The 16699-nt window shown below is 35.4% G+C and overlaps 2 protein-coding genes across 2 annotated transcripts in view; one reads left to right on the top strand and one right to left on the bottom strand.

Moving 5' to 3' along the window:
- Positions 1 to 16699, top strand: part of LOC139143758 (puromycin-sensitive aminopeptidase-like) — a 539468-nt gene that overhangs the window by 354063 nt on the left and 168706 nt on the right. The gene's annotated exons all lie outside the window — the stretch shown is intronic.
- Positions 172 to 16699, bottom strand: part of LOC139143750 (inversin-like) — a 35565-nt gene continuing 19037 nt past the window's right edge. Inside the window, exons 14-21 of the mRNA XM_070714292.1 lie at positions 16133 to 16357; positions 14185 to 14276; positions 13278 to 13499; positions 12416 to 12577; positions 9370 to 9611; positions 8482 to 8568; positions 6488 to 6649; positions 172 to 5438 (exon numbers count right to left, since the gene is read on the bottom strand). Coding sequence (XP_070570393.1) covers positions 5362 to 5438; positions 6488 to 6649; positions 8482 to 8568; positions 9370 to 9611; positions 12416 to 12577; positions 13278 to 13499; positions 14185 to 14276; positions 16133 to 16357 — 1269 coding nt within the window. The 3' untranslated portion in view covers positions 172 to 5361. The remainder of the gene's footprint in view (positions 5439 to 6487; positions 6650 to 8481; positions 8569 to 9369; positions 9612 to 12415; positions 12578 to 13277; positions 13500 to 14184; positions 14277 to 16132; positions 16358 to 16699) is intronic.

The following is a 16699-nucleotide window of genomic DNA, read 5'->3' on the forward strand; positions in this document are numbered from 1 at the left end:
GAGAGTTTTGGTCCAGTGTGCATAGCTGAGAGCTCGGTACAGTCAGTCAAGTAACCGTTGTTCTAACTATCCGATTCATTCACAACTTTTTTTTCTCTAACTCAAGAATCGCCAAGTCGTGTAATTTCTGTGACAACCTTTCAATCTACAAAAACACAGCACCATGAAATGTAACTGTCATTATCAGTTTTATTTTCAAAGTCTGAGCTTGGTGTGGAAAGGAACTGAGTACAAGTCAATGGAAAAATCATTGTGAGCTCTACAGTGTCTCACGACAATATTGGTTAATTTAGTTTTAGCTACAGACACGCACGGTGCTCTGAAATATATACACCACTTCCTGAATATTCCATTCTCACTTCCCTGTGTACAGAACGAACAAACTAATTTGGGGAAAACCGAGGATACGGGGAAATAAAAGGATTCAATGGTTGAACACAAATCACCTTGGAAAGTAAAACTTTGAAAAATTTACAATTTGAAATTGTACACAAGAAATGAATAGAGCATACCGTACATTGCTTCCCTTATTGAAAACAAACTGATAAAATTACGGTCTGCCTGGTATTAAACTGTTTCTCTATTCTAACTGGAGAACTTCGCTTCCATCTCATCAAGATTATATACAAATAAGATGAACAGGTACAATGAGGAAATTACTTACAAAAAAAATCCAAAAATGTAACAATGTACCAGAAAAGTAGAAGTCTTGGCACCATTCCAGAAGTGATGTGACCACAAAGTGATGACATCATACCTGCCATAGACAAGGCACAATGGTCCATAATGGCGGCACTAACCGCAATGCACTATGAGTACCACTTCTGCAATAGTGCCGTAGTCTCTATCTCCCACTGTCTACCTATCTTACCTGAGTCTTCAGTTTCTGTAAATGTCTCATATTCAAATTTCCATTCTGAATTTAATTTTACTTAAAAATACTGCCATAACTTGTAAAATGGGCCTCGGGGACGAATATTCAAACTCTCAAACGTTTACAATACTTATTTGGTCTACCACTTGTGGGGGCTCATTTGGAAGCTCATGGAGCAAATGAAACTGTTACAGGCTCATTTTTGTGAAAATCTAAAATTTTATTTTTCCCCATAGAGATAACACAGCGATGGCGGCCATTTTGAATTTCAAGTATCGGTAAAGAGTGGGTAATTTGTTTCTCTGGTACCAAATTTAACAAAATGTGACCCCCCTAATTTTTAATCTCGGTTTCAAAAGGAAATTGTTTAAAGTTTGCTTGAGGAAAGTTTGGGCAAAAATTTTAAGTCTTTAAGTTTAGAGGTGTGAGCTACCTTGATGACAACTATTACTCCATGAATTCTCAATGTGTAGCCAGGAATGTAGAAAAATTTCGGTTACAGGTGGCAAAAATAAAAGTACAGGCACTTACAAGTAGTATATGTGTACATAAAGTTTGTGCAAAAATCTAAATTTTCACAGCCGGCAAATTTTAGCTGACAGCCGGTTATTTTTGCCGGCTGCCTGCTATTTTCTACATGCCTGGTAGCTATCAGATAAACTCACATAGGTCCCTTTCATTGACAGTTGAAACTTCACAAAAAAGTACTAGTTTTACAACTACGGTGGCGTATACTGGCTTCGAAAAAAAAAGACTAAAAATATTTGCTGGTAATATGACCACTTCAGTGTTTAAAGGTTGTGGGGTACTGTTTAAAGAATCTAAGGTTATCCAGTAAACATTAAAACAAACACCGTTTAGCCCCTGAAAGTGGGTTACTTGATTCACAAAACCAGGATTTCCTGAGCAGCTGTTAAAATACCATTCATGAGAACAACTGTAGTGTTTGAAAATACTCAGCGTTAATTACTTCTCGGATTTTTTTACGTGTGTACACTGCTCAAACACTTGAATGAAAATTATGTAAACAATTTGCTCTAATATTTATAAACTGATTTCGACCGGAGTCCAGGAAGAAATCTAAGACAAATGGCAGTAATAGCTTTCATAAAATGAAAACTTTCGCAATTGTTTATAGCTGCCATTCTTCATAAACAAGGAATACAAACTGAGAAAGTGAACGCTTGAATTGTTACATTAAAAAAATGTCTAGTTCATTATTTTTTTCTTCTGAAATAAAAATGTTTCATAAACCTCAATAAAAGGGTAATGTTGAAATTCACTGTCATGAGCTTGGTTTTAGAAGTCTTATAAAACAAATTGACAAAATATTTTGAATATTAATGAGAACTCTTTGACACCATAAAAAAAGTTTTGAAATACCATTTACAACCTTAATTACAGAGATAAACGTTTATGAAATTCCTGACAAATTATTTTGATCCTTATATATCAAACAAGCTATATATGGCTACCCACTCTAACGTAAGCTATGGCCAGCTAGTATCAATATATATGCATTTGGAACTCAAAACGGCCAAAGAAATTGTACAGATACTGGACTAAGAGATACGTACTGGTATTGTGTCAGCTAGTACAATATATATTTATGCACTCAAAGTGTGCAACAAACATTTAAATGACTTTTCACAGAGTAATTCAAGATATAGTCACACACAAAATATCAAGATGCAAGCTTTCGATCCCGATTTCTTATCTACAGGTATGAATACATCATTGTACATAATTTAATTAAAAGGTTTGAGAAATTATTTACACACTGTGGGTGGTCTCTGTTAAATAAATGACAAAAAATTCATGACATACAGCAAACACTGAAGAAACGTTTATGGAAAAAAATTTTCTACTATCATGTTGATTTTGGAAACGGTGGGTTGCTGAAACTGAAATTCAATTTGAAAAATAAGTCAAAATGTTAAATCTTACATTAGTTTGTCCTGTCTTTTTGTTGTGATGAAATGTTAACGGAATGTTGAATGATGAACTTATCGGGTGCCTTGCAAGACATCGGAAAAAATGTCCCGCATTTTTTGGTTAAATATGACACGTGGTACAGATATCCACACACACAATGCTACACGTATATTTCAGATGAATCTAAAAATAAACCTCCACCCCCAAAAAAATCTGATGAAAAATGTCATTCAAAGCATGTGACAGTTCATTCTACGGTAACAATATCATGTCCATGGAATGTCTCCCAAATATATTATTCATACAAAGGTTTGCTGATTACACTAAATATTATAAAATCTTACATAACTACAAATACTCTGTGACAACCTTGGGGCAAGATATCTCATGGCTTTGTTACGCCAAGAATTCAAATCCCTCTTTGTAAAAGTATAATTGACAGGCACTGAACAAAAATTTCCACATGGGGTCAAAAATAACCTTCTCTCACAAGAATTGAACTAAGAAACAATGATACATACTGAAAATGTTAGCTAGACTTTGCTAGCAAAAATCCATGGCAACTGTTGATACGACAGCTACGCTCTGGCATTTGCAGTGTAAATGGCACCTAAAGAACTTATAACGTGAATTTCCAATATAGTGCTACAATGTTTCCAATGGTACATGATAAGCAAAACATTTTCAAAAGTATTTCCATGTATGCAATTTGGAGTAAAAATGTGCCTTTTTGAATAAATCGAGACAGCATTAGATATTTGACAGAGAATGATGACAGTCTCTGATTGGTCAAGAAGCCCATTTAATCGGTGACACATCAATGATCTATGCAGGTACTAATACTGGTATTGCACTATGTATTCCACTTGACAGACCTAACCAGGGTAAATATTAGTCATGTTTTGACTATGCTAGAGCTGAACAATTACGATGCATATACAGTTAAGAATATATGTAAAATTTAATACAAATTGAAAAATTCATTACTATCAACCCACAGCATGATAAAACTATTCAAACTATGCATTTTTGTACACAATGATACAATATGCTGGAGGACTAGAGGATGCTATGTTTCCATGTTATTACTCTGGGAGTGAAATATCTGGTTTTGACGTTGATAACATTTTTAGGTGTAATTATGTTCGTTTGACAAATCATCACCTAACAAGAACGGAAAGCAATGTCTGGCTTCTTAATGGGTGAATGTTAGGCAAGTTTACATATTAACTCTGAATTATTATTATTCATGGGTGTGGCCGCCCTGAGGAGGCTTGTTTTAAAATTTTAAATTTTGCACTACTTGCACGGCTCATGAATGCAACATAAAGTAGTGCTACATTATGTTACCTGAATGTGACTGAGATGAGCGCATACGACACATGGATACGGTGACAGACGAAATAATTTAATACAACCCACATGACGATTCAACTCAAAGATGGCACTATGTTACCGTATATTTTGATATCGGAAGAACTCGCAACAGTGTGTTCTTGTGTACTCTGTTTGGTCATATTTTGGTCTTTATGAAGATGTTTTCATTTAATATACCGCTTGATCTATGACTGGTGTAATAACATATTAAGTTCATTGAATGGTAGGTTTTCAGTGTGTGACTCTTTCTAAATATCACCCTAGCATAATTTATTCTAGTACTTCACCTGAGTTAGTCAGTATCTCTGTGGATAACCCATCTAAGTTACATAAATATATTTTCATCTAATTATCTTTGAACGACAAGGAATTTGAACAGCTGAATTTCATTGTAAATTTTCACGTTTTTCGTAGTCAGAACAAGAAATTAATGGCACTTGGTGTACAAACATCATCGCTGTGATACAACTTCAGTGCATCTAACAGGTGACAAAAATCAAACTTACTGTGAGTTAAATTGGCACATAATGAATGAAATTTATCAAAAAACGAAAACAGACACAGAAAAATTTGTATGTGAATCTAAAAGTCGAAAATCAAGAATCATATATTCCAATACTCAAAAGTGACAAGATACTATGGAATCTTCATTAATACTGATACTTTATGACAGCTGCCGATTCACGTGTGCACGATTCATTTTTTCTTGAATTTTCCTTAAGGTAGAATGCGCCTTGGACAGATACTCTCAATTTTTTACCATTCTTTTCTGATCTACCACTTGTTAGGGGTGGGGGGATCAGTTTAAAGCTCTTGGAGTAAGCAAAATTTTCACCATCCTAGTGTTTTGAAAATCAAAACTTTTATATTTTCCCATAGAGTTCACACGAGGATGGCGGCCATTTTGAATTTCAATATCGGTAAATGTTTTGTTTCTCTAGTACCAACCTTTGAACAATGACCCCTGATTTTTTTCTTGAGTTGGTAACACAATGTTTGAAAGTTTCATTGAGGGAAGTTTGAGCAAAAGTTTAAGTCTTTCACTTTCAAGGCGCATACTACCTTAATTGATACAACCGTAGACCCTTCCAGTGAAAATTTTCACTTGGAATGTACAGTACATACTGTAACCACTGGAAGTCAATGACTTGCTGTTGCGATGTGATTGGTTAATATCACCTGTTAAGGTTATATGAAAAGTGATCAGCACTGGTCTCTCTCTCATTGAAAAGCGGCATATGTCTGAAGTCATCTGAAGTTCAAAAAGAAAAAAGAAAGAAAGAAAGCAAAATTGCAATCTGTTAGACTTATGCTGAGTGATGTCAACATAAATTAATTCAAAACTGGTTTTTTATGTTTAGAAATCTGTACATTTACCAGTATCAAAGCAATCAAATTCTTTGACTGAATACAACAATGACATTCTATATCACTAATTTTATGACAATTTGAACAAATCTGAATGGGATCACTCATTCAGACCATTATACTAAGTATAACGGAGACAAGCTGGACTTTTTGAAAAAAGTGATAAAGTGAAGCAATTCAACTCTTCTCTTCTGAAGCAATGATTTGATTGGTAGTGTTTGACACACAATAATTGGCAATCTTTTTCATAATCTCCACACTGACTGTTGCTACAAAAGTTGAGACACAATAGCATCCATACACTTGGAAGACACCACTCTTACTAATCCTTATTTTCTTGATTGCAATAACAATTGTCATGGTGCATTCATAGCAATGTAAGCCCTGAACATAATCAGATTGCTCAGAATTGTTGAGCTAGTTGCTAAGATCTTCACTGAAAGAATATGACGAATTCACAAATAATGCATTGAGAGTTAGATGGTGTCCCTATACTTTTAAGAGTGCACACATTTGCAGAGACATGAAAGCTTGTTCTGTTCAAGTGTCATAACTGCATTCAAGTTGTTAGTTGGAAAACTTGCCCAAACTTGTTGAAGTGAAGAAGATACACCAATCTGTTAATCACCTAGATTAATTCATTGTTTCTCATTTTGCTAATCACTGAACAAGACCATTCACTTCAGGTGGTCCAGTCAAGGCGTGACAATTCTGAACAGGCTTCAAGGAATTCCAACAAAGGTAGCACAGAGTGTAGTGCTGGTACTATTCATACTTTACCTTTTGAGTGCCAAAGTCAATTTTTGTCGCCTTCTAAAACATGCCCTGGAAAATTTTTTCAGATTTTTGCTAAAATTTTGATTAAAAACTGTGGCATAACAAAATGTGATGTCCATTTGCTCCAAAATTATCAAAGAAATTACAGAAACCTACCATAAAAGTATTGTTCTGTGTCCGGAGTCCAGCCATAGTTATCCCTGGTCATAGCGCCAGGTCTCATACGCGGACTCCACGTCGGGACACTCTCTGCTCGATACGATCCTCGTCTTGCAATCATGGGATGGTACTGGTCTACAGCAAAGTTGTAAGATAATGCTGAAATGAAAAGCAGAGTTTTGGGAGATAAAATAGAAATAATTTGCAAACCTCTCCGCATCAAGTTTCCTTAGTCTATTGAATTCTCCAGCTTTTTGCATATCGCAAAATACTCAGACTGGTAATTTTTGAAACATTATTATATGCTAATGATCAATTAATCTTACAGATTAACTGAAAGACAAAACTTTGATAATTTTACAGACTTTCACATTTAATGTGTAATTAATACCAACATTCAACATTGCAATCAGGGCATCAGGGTGAACAGGGCAAAGATATTGACGTTTTTGTTGGGTATGAAGCTTAAAACTTTATTAATAATGTCAGTGTGTATTTTTAACATTTTTCCTTTTATTTTCCACTACAAAGTTCAGTTTTGCCATGGCAAACAACAGAGCTGTGCTAACTTTGGTGTTGACATGAGTAATATGGCCAGCAACTTTAAGTATAGAACATTGAACTGTGCATCGGAAGAAATCAATCACTCCCTTGATCATGTTATTTACATGGAAGTTCCTTCTCATTTATCAAATATGAAGAGAAATGTCAATTCACCAAGGCTGATTACACTCCTTTCAATCATTGCTTAGAGTTTATTACTGGACAAAAGGTTTCACAACATTGGTCACTTTATCGGTAGATTGGCATTTATGAAATTCTGGTAAGCAGCAAAGAATGAAACCCAATTAATGAAACACTGATAATTATCCACAGATCCATCTTTAGAATATTATATGTGCAAGCTGCATTCACTTTAAATTGTGGATTGGCAAACTAAGATTTTTTGAAGCTGCTATCACTCTTGAAAATATCGTAAGTATTATCATTGCAAGTTTGTGTGTCAAACAGAGTGTAAAGATACACTGTTTGTAGGAATAGATTGAATCTACTGATGTGTAATTTTCAAATTGTCAATAAACACTCCTTCATTATGCTTCATTGTTCTTTTTACTGTGTCTTTTGATGAAACCATTGTTGTTGGGGAGTGGCAGTTTACCAACATTTACATGGCTAATTACTCTCATTAGCCATTGTAAATAGCGATCTCTCATCCGAATACCATGATCAGCATATCAAGCAATACTGAACCATTGGATAATTTGCTTTGCTGTTGTCATAACTTGACTACCTGAATTAATACTTATTTTACAGTATCTTAATCTTCTCACTGACGAAAAGCTAACCTCTGTCATCATTGATTCCATTCAAGACACTGCATACATATTCACTGTGCCTCCTGATGCTAACCATCTAAGACCAGCCGATCCACAGGATCCAACTCAAGTGTAGGATTCAACACGGTATCTAAATGTGAGCCACAAGTCCTTGTACACACATGATTTGATTATTCAGAAGTATGGCATGTGTCATGTATTGTAGCAGTATTAAAAAAATACATAGATTATTATAAAACAGAAAGCAAGCAGGTATTCCCTGAGGGCATTAATAGAATTGACAAGACTGTACAATACATGTCATCTCAACATGCATGTACCAGCATGTAGATTCATACATACAGAGTTGGGGCACGACTAATTAAGTTGCTTCAATGCCAAATTTTGCTACAAAGCTACTGGTATTCTATGCATTTGAACGGAAAGGAAACAAGCAGGGTACTGAAAATGGTCTCATGGAAATTCTTGCATTCCTCTTTGCAGAAGTCACAATGTTCTGCAGAAAGTTGGACCATTCTGACATCATATAAACCATATTTGCACATCATTTTAATATCACACAAAACATTTTATTCCGAAGAAATCTGGCAGATTTAAAAAAAGAAGACCAAGTAAAAAGCATCTTAAAAAGCATCTACTATAACTATGTTTTACCTGCTGGTGATGGTATGTATTTCATATAATCAGGTCTGATGGCTCTGGGTAAGTCTGGATACCACTCTGGTGCTATCAGAACTTCACCTGACAAGATAAAGATCAACAATACCAGACTTAGTAAGTTTTCAACGAAATGGCTGATCAACTTCACTTGACAATTTGTCAATCAATTATCTCAGATACACTCAGTATTCAACAAAATACCTTTAACGTTTCAACTTAACCTTATACGATGTAAATAAACAATGACAGACATGTGAAGTTTTCAAAAGAATGAGTGATTATCTTTGCCTGACAAAATTTGTACAAACAATAACAGACATGGTGAGTTGTTGACCAAAATGAATTGTTCTCTTAGCAACTTTTGTATATTTGAATTTTTCACAAACGAGGAATATTAGCAATTGAGCACCACCCCTTCAAATATTACAAAATTTACACAAACAATGTCAAAAGATTTATAAAGAGAAATGAAATACTGCATGTTTGCATCATACAGACTGCAGCCTACCATACCTGGAAAATGCAAGTTAAAGGGCCAGCAGAGTAACATGGTGATTTTTTCACTATTTTTGTTTCATATGTCAATTGCATGTTCTTGTTCAGCTCCCTGTATGTTGAAACACCAATCGTTTATTTTAGCCTGTCAACATAGCATCATTATGTGTAAAATGCACTGCTATACTTTACATTTGAATTCTTGTCCGAACCAGAATTTACTTTCCAACAATAAAAATGCAATCTACAAATGTATGTGCTGAGTTGACAAGCAGAATACTGTAAAGCTTGACAAGCTTTGGGGAACAGAACAACTGTCGGTTGATGTTAAAAACAAAAATAGCGAAAAAATCATCAAAAATTAGAGTTATTGGCCCTGAGACTTACTGTAAATTTGCTCCACCAAAGACCTCTGCTTGGCTGCTAGAACTGACGGACTCCACGTATGCAGTATCTTCTTGTTCCTTCCAAGGGACTTGAGAAGTTTCTTATGGTAATATTTTCGCCATGCTAGCTGTATGACGCATGCAGCTACCTGCCGTCTGTACTCCTCTTCACCTTTTAAACGTCGGTAATTTCTAGCCACCTCATCCGCAGTCTTAGACATACCTTGGCGTCGGTACAAGTAACTGATAGACATAGCGCAGTGTACAGAGATGAGTCCAGTGTAGAGATATTATTAAGATAGCATGAATTTACTTATGGGGTGAGTTTCTAATGTGAGGAGTAATTCTTAAAAATTATACATGTGTGGAAAGATAATCAAGTAGATCCATCAGTTATACCGGTACTATAGAAATTATGGTAATGAAATGTGTCATTTAGACAGCTGGGGTGTTTTCAAATTTACTATAAGTTTATTTGAAAAAATTGTGAGTGACTTCAAGCTTGATCAAGACTGACAGCTACAATGAAAAGACCCTTCAGAGCAGGGCTCACATACACTGTACAGTATATCATATCAATAGTGGTTCACACATCAGGGTATTTTTTGAATGTGCACTCAATCAGATACCTTTATTCTGATGTGTGAGTGTGTACAAATCGACATACAGGTACTGGTGTGTAAGACCTGTTTGAAGAAATGTCCTTTCTGATGGCTGACAGTTTAAAAACAAGCCTGACGTCACTGATAATCGTTGCAATTTCACGTAATTTCAAAACATTCCAGCCACCTGGACAGTAAATTGCAATAAGTCCTGTAGTACGTACATGCAAAATACTACACAAGATGAAGTAACTACATGCTAGGTACTAGACACTATATGTTGTATCAGAATGTAAGATATTAAATTATACGATTGCAGAAAAATGAGTGTTTGACAGATATGAAAGTGACAATATTGTGTTCAGGAAAATTGCAAGAGATATATAAATGTACTATTTGTTTATACATGCACGTGAGTACTTTTTACATACATGTACATAAACATGTGTGTTTAATATACACATGTATATACACAAGTACATATCATATGTGTGGATGTAGATTATGAATATGTATGAATATAGTATGTATGTGGATTTCAATAGTTTTTACATTAAAGACGTTACAACACTATAGTTTCTATATTTGACAGCATAACATTAAGGTAGAATGCACTTCGGGGACAGATATTTTGACTCTCAAATCTTTCCAATACTCTGATCTACCACTAGTACTAGTAGTAGAGGCCATTTTAAAGCTCTTAGAGTAAACAAAGATTTTCACTCTTTTAAATTTTTGAATGTTGGAAATTTTATTTTTTCCCATAGACTCGGGGATGGCAGCCATTTTGAATTTCAAATATCTGTAAATGTAAGGTATTTTGTGTCTCTAGTGCCAAACTTTGTACAGTGACCCTAATATTTATTCCTTGATTTGGCAAAAGAATGGTTGAAAGTTTCATTGAGGAAGGCCTGAACGAAAAGTTTCAGTCTTTCACTTTTGAAGTGCATACTACCTTAACCCTTTCACCACCATGGTTTCACCCAAACCCATTGTTATCAATGGTGATCTTGGACCTGTATACAGGGAACTGGGGGTGAAAGGGTTAAGCGACTGATGACTTGAAATTTCACAAGTGTCAGGGACAGAATGAGATGAAGTAATCTACGATATCAGTTTTATGAAGGAATTTATCAAAGAATATTATCAATGGAGGAAGTCATTTACATTCTGGCTTTTAGAGGACAGCATGCATCATGAAAAACTACAGCTATCAGTAGATACAGTGTATGTCCATGACTGTGGATGGGATGTGACTAAACATTATCAACATTCAACTTGGATGAGTCAGTACAGACAACATGATTTGAACTTGGACATACAGCAAAATGAACAAACAAAACGTGTTATATGGTCTTTTAAATTTACTCAGATGCGTGCATTATGTCAGATTTATGATGATGTGTTCTGTATCGCTTTCATTTTGGCAGTTCTCCCTTTCATCAACAAAGCTAACCAGAAAACCCTGAATCAATGACAACCATCTTTTTCCTGCTGTATAGAACACTGCAAATCATTGGAGATTGTTGGAAATTACATGCAAAATGCTATCTATACATAACTTATTCAGTTATAATTTGCGCACAGCATCACTGAATAAATTTATATTTACAATGGATTTGAAATCTATCACATCTATTTACGCAGAATACTTCTTTACTTGGCTTGATTGCAGTGGCTGTCTTTGTCAGTACCATAAGTGTAACATTATCAAAACCTTGAAAAATGGCTATCTCAATGTCAATGTCATGAAACACCACGAATATTACAGTGTATTGGATGGACACTCTTGATTAGAATTATGACTGCTTTAAATGTACAATACAATGTAACACAATATAGTAGACAAAACATAGAAACATGATACTAACACTTAAAAAGATATTATAAGCACAGTGGTATTGTAGGATAACAAACTACAGCACAACATCATGTTCACTATAGCACTGGGCAATATTCAATGATCTCATGTCACACAGGCACAGTCATTAACAACATGGTGCGAAATATATGTGAAAATGTGCTGAACAAACTAACGGTACGTAACAATCAGAAGTTGGCAGAACACATTAAAGCCTGCAATAAATACATACACTTTCTAAAACAGGACATAAAGCACTTGAATAATGAACGTAATACGGCAGATATTGCCATTCCTGTAAAAGACATTATAAATACTTCTGAACCAATATTTTAGGTATTTTTAACTCACTTCCAAGCATGGTAACATGGTCTACTTATACACCCTTACCATTAGATATGGAAATGAAACCCAGTTTGGCTGCGCAAATCAACACAGCTCTTCCATAAGGGATGAGAGAAGCTACCCCTGGATCTGCCATATAGTCTGAGGTCTAGCATTGCAGCATTCAATACATTACGACACATACACACACAAAACGGCCAAGACCAGAGTATCTTGACTGTTATCAGTAGAAAGCCTACCTTTTCCATGCTCTCTGTATCTTTGCCGCTGATTCATTGATATGCCTCCACCCAGCAATTCTATGCCTCTCCTTATCGACCAGCTCTTTCTTCTGTCTCAGCGAGTCCGATCTCTGGTCTTTCTCCGATATTTCCTCATCAACATCAGATCTGACAGAACTCCTTCAAATACATGTGCAGACATCTTTTTGAGCAATGTAGTTTTTATTGAACAAATAAATCTTCATCTCAAATGTTTCGGTAATGAGGAGAGAGTTTGATGAGTTGCTTGTATTCTGTTTAAATGTATTATTTGCCTTGTGGCCCTTCTTTGAGAAAACCACACTGTACCGGTTATTACATACAAAGAAATTTAAAACAGTTAGGTATTCATATAATATATGCAAACTTCAAAAACCAACATACAAGGATGTCAGATAATTAGATACAAAAGTGACAAAAAATCACGAACTAACATAACAGAGGACATTTATTATCAACTTTTGCTACAAGTATATTGTTTTCAGCTGCAAACTTTGGCTTTCAGAGGGGAAATGAGATCCAATAACAGCATATCCACAGTTTCAATAAAGGTAATTCAGAGCATTCATTTTTGATGTTGTCCTGAAACTGACCTGATATAAAAAAAAGCTTTCTCTTAAAACATTTCTCGTTAAGTCTTCCTAGGTGTAGTAGCCTAACACAAGCAGAAGCATGCTGCCGCAATTTTTTGAGAAGTTTCAATCTACAATACGGAGATCAGCTTTGCAATCAGTTAGGGACGTCATAATAATTTGGCTGAACACAGTGATTTGGAGGGTCACCTGGGACAGCAGTATCTTCTTTCTAGTCAGGATTCGGAAACTGCTATCCGAAGACTTACCTTTCAAGGCTTTCGGAATATCTTTCACTGTGACCAGATAATGAGCCTTCACTTTCAATATCAGTGATGACTGTCTCTTTAGGAAGAACATAATCAACAACTTCCTGTTCAGATTCTGATGAGTTCTGACTTTCTAAAGCTTGTCTTGCTCTCTCCCGCTGCCGTCTCATCTCTTCTCGTCTTCTGTACTCCAGCTGTCTTTTCTTGGATTCCTCTTTCTTCCTGCAAAGTAAAATGGAAGGAATAAGATGTCAGAATAGATATTTTATATAAATACTCATTTCTGTAAATGAATGATGGAAATGTGACATCATTTTGAACCTTCAAAAGACACATTCAAGTTATCAGATTTCAAACATTAAGTAATTCAAGTCATATGGTATATCAGACAATAAATTCATCAAACAAGTGAATTGAAGTAAATTAATCACAATTGAACTTTTGTTAGAGTTTAAGGCAGAAACAAGAGTGCTGGATTAACAGACAGACAGACAGACAGACAGACAGACAGACAGACATGCAAATAGCAACAGAAAGATTGAATGACCAATAGAGAGAAAAAGATGTTGGTGAACAGACAGATGTACAAGCAGGCATGGGTACAGAAACAATGTACGAGAATGACAGACAGACATACAGACAGACAGACAGACATTGACAGGGGTAAATATACAGACAAGCAGGTTCACAGACAGCAGACACACAAATGGACAGCTAGATGATGGTGCATACATGTTGATAGACAGACCGACAGACAGACAGAAAGCATAGACCTGAAAGAGAAACCAAAGAGAATGACGCTGAGTCAACACACAGTATGAGAGACAAACAAATACAAAATCTTCAGTAAAACCATGAAGTGTTTTCTCACAGACAGGCGACAGAAATGTTGCAATGATGGACTCACTTTGCTGCATCCTTCCTCAGCTGTTCATGTTTCATCAGTAATTTCTTCCTTTCCAGAAAAGTCTTACGAACTTTGTAGCCTCTGTAGTGAGCCTGTCAAATAAATTACAACAACGTATTGGTCAGAGAGTCTTCAGAACAATGGCGCAATAGGTTAGCAGTTGTCAAATTTCACTTACAAGAGGGCCTCTTCTCAAGAACGGCTTAAGAGGTATGGTTAGGTGTAAGTTTTGGGTTGCGATGGTAATATTGAAATGATCACCCCTAGCTGATTGATACCTGGCGGCAACATTTGTCAACTCCTCCTCCCTGGATCCACTGTTCCTGAAGAGTGCTCAACATCAAATTTCTGTTATTCTTTCTGTATAAAATATTTCTCATAAATATATCACAAAAGTACTGACAGTGATGGTTGTGAACACTCTAATATCCATCGGTCGATGGCTAATCACTAAACATCACCATAACTGTACATATTGTTTCACTAGACACACTATTTCTTTTTATATAGTAAACAAGAAAATAAACTTCTGATGTACTTTGAAAATAAAAAAATCATATTAGTTCATTATGCACATTATTAATCAAAATGTTACATTATGATTTACTACTTAACTATATATAGGAATATTCATTTTGTATAGACTATAGAAAAATATTCACTCATAAGTTAAATGACAAACTTTGAAAAAACCTCGAAAACATTACATTGATCTCACAAAAGCATTTATTGTACAAAATACAAAAGTGGATTACTAAATGTGGAAACCAGAATATTCGTTTTTGACCAAACATGTAACTGAAAGTTCAAAAGAAAACAGAATTCCACCAGAGTTGAAAATACAGCTTTACATAAGGAATTTATTCAAAACAAGAACACTCTCTGAGTTGAACTTCCTGTCCTTTGGTTTCCTAGGTTTTATCACCATGACAACACAGGAAATATTCAAAGTGAATTCTGCCACCCACTTAGTGAAGTGAGAAGAACAAAGAGGGAAAATTAAACCCCTTGGGTGGCATAGCGTTGTAATCAACCAAGAAAAATCAACCAATTAGTAAGCTGTTATACAAACTTCCTAACCTAAATTTGTTTTGTACATGTGTTATTCTACATCTAGGTAAACTTAGTCCTTCTGAACGAGTTTCTGTCTCATATCTTGATGATTAATAACAACTTTGTTCAATTTATGAGGTACCATTTATAAACAGTTTATGCAATTTACCTGTGATATGTAACACACTTAACATCTGGTGTGTCCTCTTTTAGCTATTAAAACTGACATGTAACTCTCACTACCTTAAATAGCGTTTGTCTTGTGCTAAGGGGTCAAACTTCATGACACTGAAATGCATTGTGGGTAAAAGTCGACTTCTCACCCCAGCAAGAGTTTGACATAGTGATCTGACAATTACCTTTAGCACACATGCTATAGTTTTCATGGTAAAAAAATCTGTTTGATGGTGAAACTAGCTAAACTCAGGCATCTTTTCATCGTTTAAGGCATTTCTGGTATAAAATTCTTGTATCACCTAAAACTTTCCTTTGATTTCTATAATCTTTTACGTTTTATTTGAAGAAATCTGTCATGTTGAAAATGTGGTTGACCACCTGAGACTTTTATGACTCACTTAGGTGGCAAAATTCATATTTACAGTACTGAGAATTGGGTCAAGAATTTTCTTTCTGATACTAGAAAGTTTTACATTGTACACATATTGTTGTAAAGGATGACACAAGAAAATTTGAAAATTCCTACACGGACCTACAGAGCTCAGAAATGTCATCATTGAAGATGGTAAACTAATTACATCACCAGAATCTGACATGGAAATACAGAATTTCTGCATACAAATACACTTCAAAATTTTACAAGACCCTTTTCATTAGGAGAGAGTGCAAATGACAGTCCTTGATAAAGAATCATTATTGACTTGACAATCTAGATTACCTGTATTTTGGAAGCCGCAATGTCTCTTATTCCTGTGATGGATAATGCTCCTTGTTCAATCATATACTGAGCTACATCATGGTGGTCATTGAGTAGTGCATAGTCCAACGGTGTGAATCTATCCTCATTGAATTCCATGTGGTTGGATAATGCCTTGTATTCAAATAACAGCTTAATGGCATCCAAACATCCGGAACTGCAGGCCCAGTGTAGTGCAGTCATTCCCTGGAAAATTAAAAATGTTTTGAGTCCATCATTGGATCATGAGTACCGGTACAACCTGTGTATTCTAATTTAATAGCCAGTTTCATTTCCACAAAAGTACTGACAACAGTGTCTTTTTAGGGTAGAATGCCCCTCAGGGACGGATGTTTTGACTCTCAAATTTTTACAATTCTTTTCTGATCTACCACTTGTGGGGGCTCATTTTGAAGCTCTTGGGGTGAAAGAAAATTTCGCGGTCTCAGTTTTTCGAAAATTGAAACTCATTTCCCCCATAGAATCAACACCGGGATGGCAATCATTTTGAATTCCAAATATGGGTATGTTGGGTAATTGTTTCTCTAG

Source organism: Ptychodera flava, chromosome 11, assembly GCF_041260155.1.
Source record: "Ptychodera flava strain L36383 chromosome 11, AS_Pfla_20210202, whole genome shotgun sequence".
In the NCBI taxonomy this organism is placed as follows: domain Eukaryota; kingdom Metazoa; phylum Hemichordata; class Enteropneusta; family Ptychoderidae; genus Ptychodera; species Ptychodera flava.